Here is a 15,733-nt window from a genome sequence, read left to right as displayed (position 1 = left end):
GACTCGGTGACAAAGGGCAGCCTTGGCGGAGTCCAACCCTCACTGGAAACGTGTCCGACTTACTGCCGGCAATGCGGACCGAGCTCTGACACTGATCGTATAGTGAGCGGACCGCCACAATAAGACAGTCCGATACCCCATACTCTCTGAGCACTCCCCACAGGACTTCCCGAGGGACACGGTCGAATGCCTTCTCCAAGTCCACAAAGCACATGTAGACTGGTTGGGCAAACTCCCATGCACCCTCAAGGACACTGCCGAGAGTTTAGAGCTGGTCCACAGTTCCACGACCAGGACGAAAACCACACTGTTCCTCCTGAATCCGAGGTTTGACTATCCGGCGTAGCCTCCTCTCTAGTACACCTGAATAAACCTTACAGGGAAGGCTTAGGAGTGGGATCCCACGATGGTTGGAACACACCCTCCGGTTCCCCTTCTTAAAGAGAGGAACCACCACCCCGGTCTGGCAATCTAGAGATACCGCCCCCGAGTCTTGTCAATCAAGACAGCCCCACAGCACCCAGAGCCTTAAGGAACTCTGAGCGGATCTCAATCACCCCGGGGCCTTGCCACCGAGGAGCTTTGTAACTACCTCAGCAACTTCAGCCCCAGAAAATGGAGAACCCACCACAGATTCCCCAGGCACTGCTACCTCATAGGAAGACGTGTTGGTGGGATTGAGGAGGTCTTCTAAATATTCTCTCCACCGATCCACAACATCCGCAGTCTAGGTCAGCAGAACACCATCAGCACCATACACGGTGTTGACAGTGCACTGTTTCCCCTTCCTGAGGCGGCGTATGGTGGTCCAGAATCGCTTTGTTTTCCCTGGCTTCCCTGAACTCCTCCCATGTCCGAGTTTTTTCCTTCGCAACCGCCACTAAAATGTGAAATGTGTAAAAAATGGGGCTACGGGATAAAGATAAATGTAACACAATAAGAAATATGCCTATCAATCAATTTAGAGAATCAAATAATAAAAAATAAGGGGTTTTGCATGTGCCTTGTTGTACTTGACTGTTGTATTTTTCTTTGTTTTGCTCATTTTCAGATGTGTTTGATTGAAATTGTGCTCTTTTTGTCTTTTAGAATATTCTACGTGTCTCATGACTCCCAGGATCTAAAAATATTCAGTTACATCGCCAGAGATGGACACAGCAATGTCTTTCGATGTAATGTTTTCAAGTCCAAAAAGAAGGTGAGAATTGCTTTGATCTGTACCTCCAACATCAGTAAAAAAAAAAAAAGGTAGTACAGTCGTCCTTTGCGACATCGTGCTTTCAAATCTTGTGGCTTCATACACATCACACTTTTTTTTTTTTTTAGCATATTTCACATCCATCCATCCATTTTCTACTACTTATTCCCTTATTAAGCATGCGGGGGGCGCTGGCGCCTATCTCAGCTACACAAGTTGGCTTAAATTAAGTGTTTAATTCAGTTGTTTGTATATACAAACCCCGTTTCCATATGAGTTGGGAAATTGTGTTAGAGGTAAATATAAACGGAATACAATGATTTGCAAATCCTTTTCAACCCATATTGAATGCACTACAAAGACAAGATATTTGATGTTTAAACTCATAAACTTTATTATTATTTTTTTTTTGCAAATAATAATTAACTTAGAATTTCATGGCTGCAACACGTGCCAAAGTAGTTGGGAAAGGGCATGTTCACCATTGTGTTACATCACCTTTTCTTTTAACAACACTCAATAAACGTTTGGGAACTGAGGAAACTAATTGTTGAAGCTTTGAAAGTGGAATTCTTTCCCATTCTTGTTTTATGTAGAGCTTCAGTCGTTCAACAGTCCGGGGTCTCCGCTGTCGTATTTTACGCTTCATAATGCGCCACACATTTTCGATAGGAGACAGGTCTGGACTGCAGGCGGGCCAGGAAAGTACCCGCACTTTTTTTTTTACGAAGCCACGCTGTTGTAACTTGTGCTGAATGTGGCTTGGTAATGTCTTGCTGAAATAAGCAGGGGCGTCCATGAAAAAGACGGTGCTTAGATGGCAGCATATGTTGCTCCAAAACCTGTATGTACCTTTCAGCATTAATGGTGCCTTCCTGTATGTACCTTTCAGCATTAATAGTCCATGGCAGCTCCCGCCATCAGTGAGTGAATATGCGTGTGAATGGGTGAATGTGGAAATACTGTCAAAGCTCTTTGGGCTCCTTAAAAAGGGGTAGAAAAGCGCTATACAATTACAAGCATTTACAATTTTTTTTTACCATTTAATATGTCTTGACTAGAACTCCCTTTTTTTAATTCAGGCAAAAGCAGAAATCGCAGATAGCTTTTCCACTAAGTTTAGAAAGTAAATACCGTATTTTTCGGACTATAAGTCACAGTTTTTGTCATAGTTTGGCCGGGGATGCGACATATACTCCGGAGCGACTTATGTGTGAAATTATTAACACATTACCGTAAAATATCAAATAATATTAATTATCTCATTCGCGGAAGAGACGAAGAAAATGTCAGCAATCGTCACACACACGTCAACCAATAAGAATTCGGCGGGGGAGGGTCATGACAGAAGTGCATTGTGGGTCGTGGGATGCTAACTGCTATATGCTATGTGCTACTACCGTATCTATTAAAATGGATCATTTCATCGTTGGCGGTAACTTAAAAAAACTGAGAAGGGCTGAACAAAAATGGCACCGAAAAGGAAATCATGTACTGCAGATTACAAGCTGGACGTAGTGAAATATGCAGCAGAAAACGACAAGAGGAAGCGGCGCATACCTTTGGAGTTGGCAGAGTTGTTTAGAAGCGACATCGAGGAAGAAGATTTCATGGGATTTATCGATTAGGAGTGACAGATTGTTTGGTAAACGTATAGCATGTTCTATATCAGGGGTGCCCACACTTTTTCTGCAGGCGAGCTACTTTTCAATTGACCAACTCGAGGGGATCTACCTCATTTATATATATCATTTATATTTATTTATTTATGAAATAGACATTTTTGTAAACAAGTTAAATGTGTTTAATGATAATACAAGCATGTGTAACACATATAGATGTCTTTCTTTCACGAAGACAAGAATATAAGTTGGTGTATTACCTGATTCTGATGACTTGCATTGATTGGAATCAGACAGTAATGATGATAACGCCCACATTTTCAAATGGAGGAGAAAAAAAGTTGTCCTTTCTGTACAATACCACATGAAAGTGGTTGGTTTTTGGCATCTAATTCATCCAGCTTCCATACACTTTACAAGAAAAACATTGGCGGCAAATTCCGTAACTTGCTTGATTGACATTCACGGCACCCGAGGGTCTTGTGAGATGACGCTGGCTGCTGCCACTTCATTATTATGAAAAAATGACAGAGAGGAAGGCGAGAAACACTTATTATTTCAACAGACTTTTGCGCCGTCCCTTCCGTCAAAACTCTAAAGGCCGACTGCACATTTCCTATCTTCACAATAAAAGCCCTGCTTCATGCTGCCTGCGCTAACAAAATAAGAGTCTCGGAAGGCTGGCGTGCACAAGTGATGTGCACGCCAGCCTTCCGAGGGATCGCTTGTGCACGCCAGTTTTCCGAGACTCTGTATTTAGTTAGCGCAGGCAGCATGTAGCAGGGCTTTTATTGTGAAGATAGGAAATGTGCAGTCGGCCTTTAGAGTTTTGACGGAAGGTACGGCGCGAGAGTCTGTTGAAATAAAAAGTGTTTCTCGCCTTCCTCTCGGTCATATTTTCATAATAATGATCTTGCAGCAGCCAGCGTCATCTCACAAGACCCTCCGGTACCGTGAATGTCATTTAAGTGACGTCTTGGTGAAGATTGATGATCACTAATTTTTAGGTCTATTTTTTTTTAAAGCCTGGCTGGAGATCGACTGACACACCCCTCGCGGTCGACTGGTAGCTCGCGATCGACGTAATGGGCACCCCTGTTCTATATGTTATAGTTATTTGAATGACTCTTACCATAATATGTTATGTTAACATACCAGGCACCTTCTCAGTTGGTTATTTATGCCTCATATAACCTACACTTATTCAGCCTGTTCTTCACTATTCTTTATTTATTTTAAATTGCCTTTCAAATGTCTATTATTGGTGTTGGATTCTATCAAATAAATTTCCCCCAAAAATGCGACTTATACTCCAGTGTGACATATATATGTTTTTTTTTCCTTCTTTGTTATGCATTTTCGGCCGGTGCGACTTATACTCCAAAAAATACGGTACATAACACCAAAATACGAAATGTCTTTTGGACTTTGTCACTAGTCGAACTTTGAATTACTTAGATACAATTTTAGATTCAAATAAAATCACTCCACAGCTTTCAATTGCAACCAACCTGCATAATCTTATTTTCAATGGCTTAACTATATTTTTTTTCTCTCTCCACACCAGAGTCAAGCCATGCGCATTGTTCGGACCGTTGGGCAGGCATTTGAAGTTTGTCACAAACTGAGTCTGAAGACCGCACAGCAAAACACGGATGGAAAGGTGGACTGCCATAGTGAGAATAATGGCAATGACTCCACCATCACTGGTAAGTACACAAAGCAAATTCAACTGGTTCACAATGTGCAACACATACATGGCAATATTGTTTTTAAATACTTTTTGACTGGGGGGGCGAAAGCTGACTGCATGCAAAGTAACCATATATGTGTATATACAGTATACAAGGATGTAGATTGTCACTGAAGGCATCACAACTATGGCACCTGAGAAGTGAAAACCATTTCAGGTGACTACCTCTTGAAGCTCATCGAGAGAATGCCAAGAGTGTGCAAAGCATTAATCAAAGCAAAGGGTGGCTATTTCGAAGAAACTTGAATATGAAACATGTTTTCAGTTATTTCACAAGTACATTACTCCAAAAGTGTTCATTCATCGTTTTGATGCCTTCAGTGACAATCTACAATAAAGAAAACGCATTGAATGAGCAGGGGTGTCCAAACTTTTGGCCTGTACTGTATATATATATACAAACCCCGTTTCCATATGAGTTGGGAAATTGTGTTGGATGTAAATATAAACGGAATACAATGATTTGCAAATCCTTTTCAACCCATATTCAGTTGAATGCACTACAAAGACAACATATTTGATGTTCAAATTCATAAACTTTATTTTTTTTCTGCAAATAATAATTAACTTAGAATTTCATGGCTGCAACACGTGCCAAAGTAGTTGGGAAAGGGCATGTTCACCACTGTGTTACATCACCTTTTCTTTTAACAACACTCAAACGTTTGGGAACTGAGGAAACTAATTGTTGAAGCTTTGAAAGTGGAATTTTTTCCCATGCTTGTTTTATGTAGAGCTTTAGTCGTTCAACAGTCCGGGGTCTCCGCTGTCGTATTTTACGCTTCATAATGCGTCACACATTTTTGATGGGAGACAGGTCTGGACTGCAGGCGGGCCAGGAAAGTACCCGCACTCTTTTACTACGAAACCACGCTGTTGTAACACGTGGCTTGGCATTGTCTTGCTGAAATAAACAGGGGCATTCATGATAACGTTGCTTGGATGACAACATATGTTGCTCCAAAACCTGTATGTACCTTTCAGCATTAATGGTGCCTTCACAGATGTGTAAGTTACCCATGCCTTGGGCACTAATACACCCCCGTACCATCACAGATGCTGGCTTTTGAACTTCGCACCTATAACAATCCGGATGGTTATTTTCCTCTTTGTTCCGTCCGGAGGACACAACGTCCTCTGTTTCTAAATATAATTTGAAATGTGGACTCGTTAAACCACAGAACACTTTTCCACTTTGCATCAGTCCATCTTAAATGAGCTCGAGCCCAGCGAAGCCAGCGGCGTTCCTTGGTGTTGTTGATAAATGGGTATTGCTTTGCATGAGTTTTGACTTTCACTTACAGATGTAGCAACCAAATGTAATTACTGACAGTGGTTTTATGAAGTGTTCCTGAGCTCATGTGGTGAAATCCTTTACACACCGATATCTGTTTTTGATGCAGTACCGCCTGAGGGATCAACGGTCCGTAATATCATCGCTTACATGCACTGACTTCTCCAGATTCTCTGAACCTTTTGAGGATTTTAGGGACCGTAGATGGTAAAATCCCTAAATTCCTTGCAATAGCTTGTTGAGAAAACGACAATTTGCTTACAAAGTGGTGACCCTCACCCCATCCTTGTTTGTGAATTACTTAGCATTTCATGGAAGCTGCTTTTATACCCAATCATGGCACCCACCTGTTCCCAATTAGCCTGCACACCTGTGGGATGTTCCAAATAAGTGTTTGATGGGTATTTCTCAACTTTATCAGTATTTATTGCCACCTTTCTCAACTTCTTTGTCACGTGTTGCTGTCATCAAATTCTAAAGTTAATGATTATTTGCACAAAAAAAAAGGTTTATCAGTTTGAACATCAAATATGTTGTCTTTGTAGCATATTCGACTGAATATGGGTTGAAATTTATTTGCAAATCATTGTATTTCGTTTATATTTACATCTAACACAATTTCCCAACTCATATAGAAACACGGTTTGTAAAAAAAAAAAAAAAAAAAAAAAACAAAAATATATATATATATATATATATATATATACACACTGAACAAATATAAACAAAACACTTTTGTATTTGCTCTCATTTTTCAACAGTTGAACTCTAAAAGATCTAAAACTTTTACTATATACACAAAATGCCTCTTCCTCGCAAATTTTGTTCATAAATCTTGCCGAGATAATCCGTCCCACAATCCCACCTCACAGGTGTGGCATATCAAGATGCTGGTTGAACAGCGTGATTATTGCACGGGTGTGCCTTAGCGCGCCCACGATAAAAGATAAAAGGCCGATTCGAAATGTGCAGTTTTATCACAGAGCACAATTCCACAGATGTCGCAGGTTTTGAGAAAGCGTGCAGTTGCCATGCTGACAGCAGGTATGCCCACCCGAGCTGTTGCGCATGAACTAAATTTTCATTTATCTACCATAAGCCGTCTCGAAAGGCGTTTCAGAGAATTTGGCAGTACATCCAACCGGCCTCACAACCGCAGACCACGTTTAACCACATCAGCCCAGGACCTCCACATCCAGCAGGTGCACCTTCATAATTGTCTGCGACCAGCTACTCGGACAGCTCCTGCAACAATGGATTTGCATAATCAAAGAATTTCTGCACAAACTGTGATAAACCGTCTCAGGGAAGCTCATCTGCATGTTCCTCCTCATCAGAGTTTCGACTTGACTGCAGTTTGTCATTGTAACTAACTTGAGTGGGCAAAAGCTCACATTCCACGGAGTATGGTATCAAATGAATCCTAGTTTTCACTGTTCAAGGCAGATGGCAGAAAGCGTGTGTAGTGTTGTGTGGGAGAGCGGTTTGCTGTCAACGTTGTGAATTGAGCGGCCCCTGGGGGTGGTGGGGTAATGGTATGGGCAGGCGTATGTTATGGACAACAAACGCAAGTGCAGTTTTTTTGATGGCATTTGAATGCGCAGAAATACCGGGACGAAATCCTCAGGCCCATTTTTGTGCCATTCACCCGAAACCATCACCTCATGTTTCAGCAGGACAATGCACGGCCCCATGTTGCCAATATCTGTACACTATTCTTGGAAGATGAAAACATCCCAGTTCTTGCATAGCCAGCACTCTCACCTGACAGCGTACATGACAGCATGTTGAAATAATCGCTGGTGGGTTGCATTCTATGGTTTGGAGACCCCTGGTTTAAAGCCACCGCCTGTTTGTTAGAACCCAGAATAAACTGGTTGAGTGTGTTGTACTCTAGTTTATCAGATAGGCACATTTCATCAAAAAAAACCCTCTGGTGTCTGATAATTACCAATACCTCAAAATACCAGATATGGAATGATAATCAGGTTTGTGGCGGTCCGCTCCCTGTACGATCAGTGCCAGAGCTTGGTCCGCATCGCCGGCAGTAAGTAAGACCTGTTTCCAGTGAGGGTTGGACTCCGCCAAGGCTGCCCTTTGTCACCGATTCTGTTCGTAACTTTTATGGACAGAATTTCTAGGCGCAGTCAAGGCGTTGAGGGGTTCCGGTTTGGTGGCTACAGGATTAGGTCTCTGCTTTTTGGAGATAATGTGGTCCTGAAGGCTTCATCTTGCCAAGGTCTTCAGCTCTTACTGGATTGGTTCGCAGCCAAGTGTGAAGCGACTGGGATGAGAATCAGCACCTTCAAGTCCAAGTCCATGGTTCTCGCCCGGAAAAGGGTGGAGTGCCACTTCCGGGTTGGTGAGGAGATCTTGCTCCAAGTGGAGGAGTCCAAGTACCTGGTAGTCTTGTTCACGAGTGAGGGAAGAGTGGATCTTGAGGTCGACAAGTGGATTGGTGTGGCGTCTTCAGTATTGCGGACTCTGTATCGATCCATTATGGTGAAGAAGGAGCTGAGCCGGAAGGCAAAGCTCTCAATATACCGGTCGATCTACGTTCCCATCCTCACCTATGGTCATGAGCTTCGGGTTATAACCGAAAGCACAAGATCGTGTGTACAAGTGGCCGAAATGAGTTTCCTCCACCAGGTGGCAGGGGTCTCCCTTAGAGATAGGGTGAGAAACTCGGTCACCCGGGAGGAGCTCAAAGTAAAGCCGCTGCTCCTCCACATCGAGAGGAGCTAGATGAGGTGGTTCGGGCATCAGGTCAGGATGCCGCCTGAACGTCTCCCTAGGGAGATGTTTCGGGCACGTCCGACCTTCTGTTGTTGATTTTTTTTCATTCGTTGCTGATCTGGAAATTGTTGCTTTGGCATTTAGTGGGTGTGTCACCGAACGGAGATGTTGACATACAGTTTCAAGCACTCCTCATTCTCCAGCGGATGACTTTTCAATCGATGCTACGAATTAGCAGTGCTGCTACTTTTTGTAGCAACGCTTTTGCCGCATAATTGTCCAACATATTCCCGCTCGAAGCCAAACCACCGCCAGACGATGGACCCCGTGCTGTTTTTCTTTGGAATTAATTCTTCCTCCATTTGTTACCAGATTTGCACCTTCTCTCTTTCGTATTACCACTTGCACCGCACCATTAGCATCGCAGCTAATGTTACCCATGTAGCTACCTACCTCTCTGCTTGGGGAGGGCGTGTGACGTTGCACACGTGACGTGTGTAAGAAGCAGAGGTGGGTAGTAACGCGCTACATTTACTCCGTTACATCTACTTGAGTAACTTTTGGGATAAATTGTACTTCTAAGAGTAGTTTTTATGCAACATACTTTTACTTTTACTTGAGTATATTTATAGAGAAGGAACGCTACTTTTACTCCGCTCCATTTATCTGCAATCAGGTCACTACTCGCTACTTTTTTTTTTACCGATCTATTAATGTTTGTTTTGTTTGTTTTGATTTTGTCAGACACGCATTCAAAGTAGGAACTACACATGCCTGCTTTTCACCAATCACATGCAGTCACTGGTGACGTTGGACCAATCAAACAGAGCCAGGTGGTCACGTGACCGTCACACGTAGAACCCGACATGTTGAAAAACTTATTGGGGTGTTACCATTTAGTGGTCAACTGTACCGAACATGTACTGTACTAATAAAAGTTTCAATCAATCAACCAATCAATCAAAAGTGTAAAGGAAAAAAGACACTTTTTATTTCAACCGTACTTCCCGTCCAAAGCCTAAAGACTGATCGCACAGTTCCTGTCTTCACAATAAAAGCGCCGCTCCATCGCGCCTGCGCTAACAAAATAAGAGTCTCCGAAAGCCAGCGCAAACAAGCTAGCAAGCTACGGAGTTTGCCGCCAATGTATTTCTTGTAAAGTGTATAAAAACGAATATGGAAGCTGGACAAATAAGATGCCAAAAACCAACAACTTTCATGTGGTGTTAGACAGGAAGGAGGAACTTTTATTCTTCTCCATTTGAAAACCGGGACGTTATCAGCACTATACTGTCTGATTCCAATCAATACAAGTCATCAGAATCAGGTAATACACCAACTTATATTCTTGTCTTCATTAAAGTTAGGAATCTATATGTTAAACATGCATGTATATTCATTAAAACACCTTTAACATGTCAACAAAAACCGCAAAATAAATAAATATAAATTATATACTGTATATATAAAGGTATGTATATATATATATATATATATATATATATATATATGTGTGTATGTATATATGATATGTGTGTATGTATATGTATATATGAGGTAGATCACCTCAACTTGGTCATTTACTAAGTAATTGATAAACGTTGAAAAACTTATTGGGGTGTTACCATTTAGTGGTCAATTGTACGGAATATATACTGTACTGTGCAATCTACTAATACAAGTTTCAATCAATCAATCAATGCCTACTGAGCCTATGGTGCTGTTAAGTTATTGTGGCTCAATTTGCCTTATTTTTTTTATTATTTTTTTTTATAATATTGTTTTAGTTGCTTAAGAGATATTCCTGGCTCTGAATTTGCTCATTGCTATTTTTATGTTTTTGTGCATTATTTGTCGCTGGAATCATTAAACAAACAGGTTACTCATCAGTTACTCAGTACTTGAGTAGTTTTTTCACAACATACTTTTTACTGTTACTCAAGTAAATATTTGGGTGACTACTCCTTACTTTTACTTGAGTAATAAATCTCTAAAGTAACAGTACTCTTACTTGAGTACAATTTCTGGCTACTCTACCCACCTCTGGTAAGAAGGTGCGCTTGTTTAAGTCTCTGTGAGAAGGAGAGACAACAAAGAGTGGGAAACACATGCAGTGTAATGCCCGCAGTTAAAAAGCAACCGCGTGAGAACGTATACTCGAATTTCACGATATAGTCATTTTCTATATCCCACAGAGACAAACCAGCGAGATATCGAGTGTATCGATATATATCGCCCAGCCCTATCTCGCCTTAAGACCCACTTTTGTTTAACACTCTGTGAGTTGTGTGGTCCTCTGTGTTTTAAAATTGTTACTTTTATTTATTGTTTCAACAGGTTTTACCCTTTTTAATCATATTTCTGTTTATATTGGTTTTATACTCATTTCTTTGTTTGTTATTCAGTCATCGGTGGAGCTAAGGATAGTATTCGAATCTTGTTTTTAATATTTTTGTGCAGTACTTTGGAAACATATTTGTTATTTAAATGTGCTATATAAATAAAGTGGATTGGATTGAAAATAAGCATCATTTTATTCGATTAAATTAAGATGATTTTCTGTGATATTAACAAAGAAAAATACAGGCTCCACTGCATATAAATCAAACACTTTCACGGCTCGCTGCGGCTCAGCCTGAAGCGGTTGCCCCCCACGCCACAGGCTATTGTTTGTAGGCACAGAGCTTTATAAGCACGTCGACCAACTTGTCAACCTTTAGTCACCTCTTGCATCGCTTGGTGTGCTAGCAAACTAGGCACCATCAGCAGGTGTGTCATCTAGAATAGATTAGAATACACTAGAATACAAAATAGTTTTATTTGTCATTATGACCGTGAAAAGGTTCAAGGAACAACGAAATTGGAGCAGATCCCCTAAGGTGCATACACAATAATGTAGTAATACAGTGGGGCAAAAACGTATTTAGTCAGCCACCGATTGTGCAAGTTCTCCCACTTAAAATGATGACAGAGGTCTGTAATGTTCATCATAGGTACACTTCAACTGTGAGAGACAGAATGTGAAAAAAAAATCCAGGAATTTACATTGTAGGAATTTTAGTGAAGTGAATTACATTTATATAGCGCTTTTCTCTAGTGACTCAAAGCGCTTTACATAGTGAATCCCAATATCTAAGTTACATTTAAACCAGTGTGGGTGGCACTGGGAGCAGGTGGGTAAACTGTCTTGCCCAAGGACACAATGGCAGTGACTAGGATGGCGGAAGCGGGAATCGAACATGGAACCCTCAAGTTGCTGGTGCGGCCACTAAACCAACCGAGCTATGTCGCCGAGGGGAAATTAAAATTTTCAGCACAATCCCATTAAAGATCAGGACAAAACAGGATCAAACATTACAGGGAGACAGAACGGGATCAAACATTATAGGGAGACAGAACGGGATCAAACATTATAGGGAGACAGAACAGGATCAAACATTACAGGGAGACAGAACAGGATCAAACTCTGAGGCCAAATTCTGAGAAAAAATGTGTCTGGGGGCCGGTTTATCTAGTTTTAGGAAAACTAATACAAAACCTCACAAAAAAGTCTGATTGAATGCTAAAAATGTTATGACAGTCCGCCTTAAAAACAGAACGGAATTTATGTTTTTCTATGAACGATAAAACCATAAATATTGAGAACGTCACACCCGCTCTCAATCGACATATTTTACAATCAATATTTTCTTGGATTTTCAAATTCTATTTGAGTTTTGTCTCTCTTCGAATCAAAAATGTCGAACAAAGCGAGACCAGCTTGCTAGTAAATAAATACAATTTAAAAAATAGAGGCAGCTCACTGGTAAGTGCTGCTATTTGAGCTATTTTTAGAACAGGCCTAGTGGGCGACTCATCTGGTCCTTACGGGCTACCGCGTTGGTGACCCCTGGTCTAGATGGTCCTCATGTGTGTCCTAGATGAGACTTGAGGGTCCTAATGAGTGGAGTGCTAACTAATGAGATGAAGATGGCGGCTGCAGTGCACGCTAGTACTTTATACTTTAAAGAATTTATTTGTAAATTCGGGTGGAAAATAAGTATTTGGTCAACCATTCAAAGCTCTCACTGATGGAAGGAGGTTTTGGCTCAAAATCTCACGATACTTGGCCCCGTTCATTCTTTCCTTAACACGGATCAATCGTCCTGTCCCCTTAGCAGAAAAACAGCCCCAAAGCATCCCCCATGCTTCACAGTAGGTATGGTGTTCTTGGGATGCAACGCAGTATTCTTCTTCTTCCAAACAAGACGAGTTGAGTTTATACCAAAATGGATGATACAGCAGAGGATTTGGAGAATGTCATGTGGTCAGATGAAACCAAAATAGAACTTTTTGGTATAAACTCATTTTGCAAGAAAAGAGAAGCCGAAGGGAAACAGCACGAAACAAAAATTAAAGAAGACGAAAACAACAAGGCAAGCATGGCTAGCTTCATCGTGGAAACTCACCAAAACAATGTACCCAATAAGATGGAAGTTAAAAAAAAAAAAAAAAGGATGCTGCAGGAAGCATTGAGCAAAATTTAGAGTTAAAACAATCCAGAAAACCAACAATAACGGGTTCTGTGAGCACCATTGTTAGCTCGGATTGCCCTAATCCTTTCGGGCATGAAAATCACCAGAGGTTACTAAAATCCTTTTTCCATTCCTCCATGAAAACATCACAGAACCGCTGAATGTTAGACATTTTGTGCTCCTTCCATTTCCGCCCAAGGATCTAATCAATTGGGTTTTCGTGTGAAGACGGACCACCTTTACTTTCATCTTCCTCCAGGCGTTTGTCATCTTCAGCGTGTGTTTCGGGTTTGTCACCATGTTAAAAATCTTGCCGTGCGGCCCGGTTTCCAAAGTAAGGGATCATGTTCCACTTCACAGTCTCACAGTACATTTTAGAAATCATATTTATCCTCAATGAACTCCAGCTCCCCTGTGCAGGCTGCACTTATGCGGCCCAAGACCATGGCGCAGCCCCCTGTGTTATACTCTGGGCTGTAGGCAAAGCACAATTACTGTATATTAGAGATGTCCGATAATGGCTATTTTGCCGATATTCCAATATTGTCCGGCTCTTAATTACCGATTCCGATATCAACCGATACCGATATATACAGTCGTGGAATTAACACGTTATTATGCCTAATGTTGTTGTGATGCCCCAGTGGATGCATTAAACCAGGGGTCTCAAACTAAATTGTCCTGGGGGCCACTGGATGCAGAAACTGGGTGAGGCTGGGCCGCAAGCGAAGATTTCTTTACAAAAATCTAACATTTTTTAAAGAATTCATCTTCTTTGAATGACTTTCCCGCCCTAGCAATATACTTGCCAACTCTCGCGACCTTTGCGGGAAACACCCGAATATCAGTGCCCCTACTTACAATTTACTGGGGTAGACATTCTACGGGTTTTTACCCGGACAACAATTTTAAGGCCATGCCGTGACGACACTGCCTTTGACGTCCTCTACAACCTGCCGACTCGTCCGCTTTCCCCCTGTACAAACATTATTCCTGCAGAATTAAGGAAGGAACTGCAAGACATACTTAATCAACAGCCATACAGGTCACACTGACAGTGGCCGTGTAAATAGCTTTAACACTGTTATAAATATGTGCCACACTGTGAACCCACACCAAACAAGATTGATCAACACATTTTGGGGGAACATCTTCACCGTAACACAACAGAACAAATACCCAGAATCCAATGCAGCCCTAACTCTTCCGGGTTACAATAGGGGGCGGGGTTGGGGGAAGGCGGGGTGTATATTGGAACCCGGAAGAGTTAGGGCTGCATTGGATTCTGGTTATTTGTTCTGTTGTGTTTATGTTGTGTTACGGTGGGGATGTTCTCCCAAAATGTGTTTGTCATTCTTGTTTGGCGTAGGTTCACAGTGTCGCACATATTTGTAACACTCTCAAAGTTGTTTATACAGCCCGAAAGACTTATGGCTGCATTGGATTCTGGTTATTTGTTCTGTTGTGTTTGTGTTGTGTTACGGTGGGGATGTTCTCCAAAAATGTGTTTGTCATTCTTGTTTGGTGTAAGTTCACAGTGTCGCACATATTTGTAACACTCTCAAAGTTGTTTATACAGCCCGAAAGAGTTAGGGCTGCATTGGATTCTGGTTATTTGTTCTGTCGTGTTTATGTTGTGTTACGTTGGGGATGTTCTCCCAAAATGTGTTTGTCATTCTTGTTTGGTGTAGGTTCACAGTGTCGCACATATTTGTAACACTCTCAAAGTTGTTTATACAGCCCGAAAGAGTTAGGGCTGCATTGGATTCTGGTTATTTGTTCTGTTGTGTTTATGTTGTGTTACGGTGGGGATGTTCTCCCAAAATGTGTTTGTCATTCTTGTTTGGTGTAGGTTCACAGTGTCGCACATATTTGTAACACTCTCAAAGTTGTTTATACAGCCCGAAAGAGTTAGGGCTGCATTGGATTCTGGTTATTTGTTCTGTTGTGTTTATGTTGTGTTACGGTGGGGATGTTCTCCCAAAATGTGTTTGTCATTCTTGTTTGGTGTAGGTTCACAGTGTCGCACATATTTGTAACACTCTCAAAGTTGTTTATACAGCCCGAAAGAGTTACGGCTGCATTGGATTCTGGTTATTTGTTCTGTTGTGTTTATGTTGTGTTACGGTGGGGATGTTCTCCCAAAATGTGTTTGTCATTCTTGTTTGGTGTAGGTTCACAGTGTCGCACATATTTGTAACACTCTCAAAGTTGTTTATACAGCCCGAAAGAGTTAGGGCTGCATTGGATTCTGGTTATTTGTTCTGTTGTGTTTATGTTGTGTTACGGTGGGGATGTTCTCCCAAAATGTGTTTGTCATTCTTGTTTGGTGTAGGTTCACAGTGTCGCACATATTTGTAACACTCTCAAAGTTGTTTATACAGCCCGAAAGAGTTACGGCTGCATTGGATTCTGGTTATTTGTTCTGTTGTGTTTATGTTGTGTTACGGTGGGGATGTTCTCCCAAAATGTGTTTGTCATTCTTGTTTGGTGTAGGTTCACAGTGTCGCACATATTTGTAACACTCTCAAAGTTGTTTATACAGCCCGAAAGAGTTAGGGCTGCATTGGATTCTGGTTATTTGTTCTGTTGTGTTTATGTTGTGTTACGGTGGGG

General features: G+C 41.5%; 1 protein-coding gene across 3 annotated transcripts in view; it reads left to right on the top strand.

The window, feature by feature from the left end:
- The window catches only part of LOC133540825 (carboxyl-terminal PDZ ligand of neuronal nitric oxide synthase protein-like), a 158,707-nt gene that overhangs the window by 50,376 nt on the left and 92,598 nt on the right, over nucleotides 1-15,733 (top strand). For all 3 annotated transcript variants that reach the window (XM_061883778.1, XM_061883777.1, XM_061883779.1), the window contains exons 3-4: nucleotides 1,090-1,198; nucleotides 4,388-4,529. In XM_061883778.1, coding sequence (XP_061739762.1) covers nucleotides 1,090-1,198; nucleotides 4,388-4,529 — 251 coding nt within the window. The remainder of the gene's footprint in view (nucleotides 1-1,089; nucleotides 1,199-4,387; nucleotides 4,530-15,733) is intronic.

The sequence above is a fragment of the Nerophis ophidion genome, linkage group LG22 (assembly GCF_033978795.1).
Source record: "Nerophis ophidion isolate RoL-2023_Sa linkage group LG22, RoL_Noph_v1.0, whole genome shotgun sequence".
NCBI lineage: Eukaryota > Metazoa > Chordata > Actinopteri > Syngnathiformes > Syngnathidae > Nerophis > Nerophis ophidion.
The sequence above is the reverse complement of the archived record's forward strand: the minus strand, read 5'-3'. Positions and strand labels throughout refer to the sequence as shown.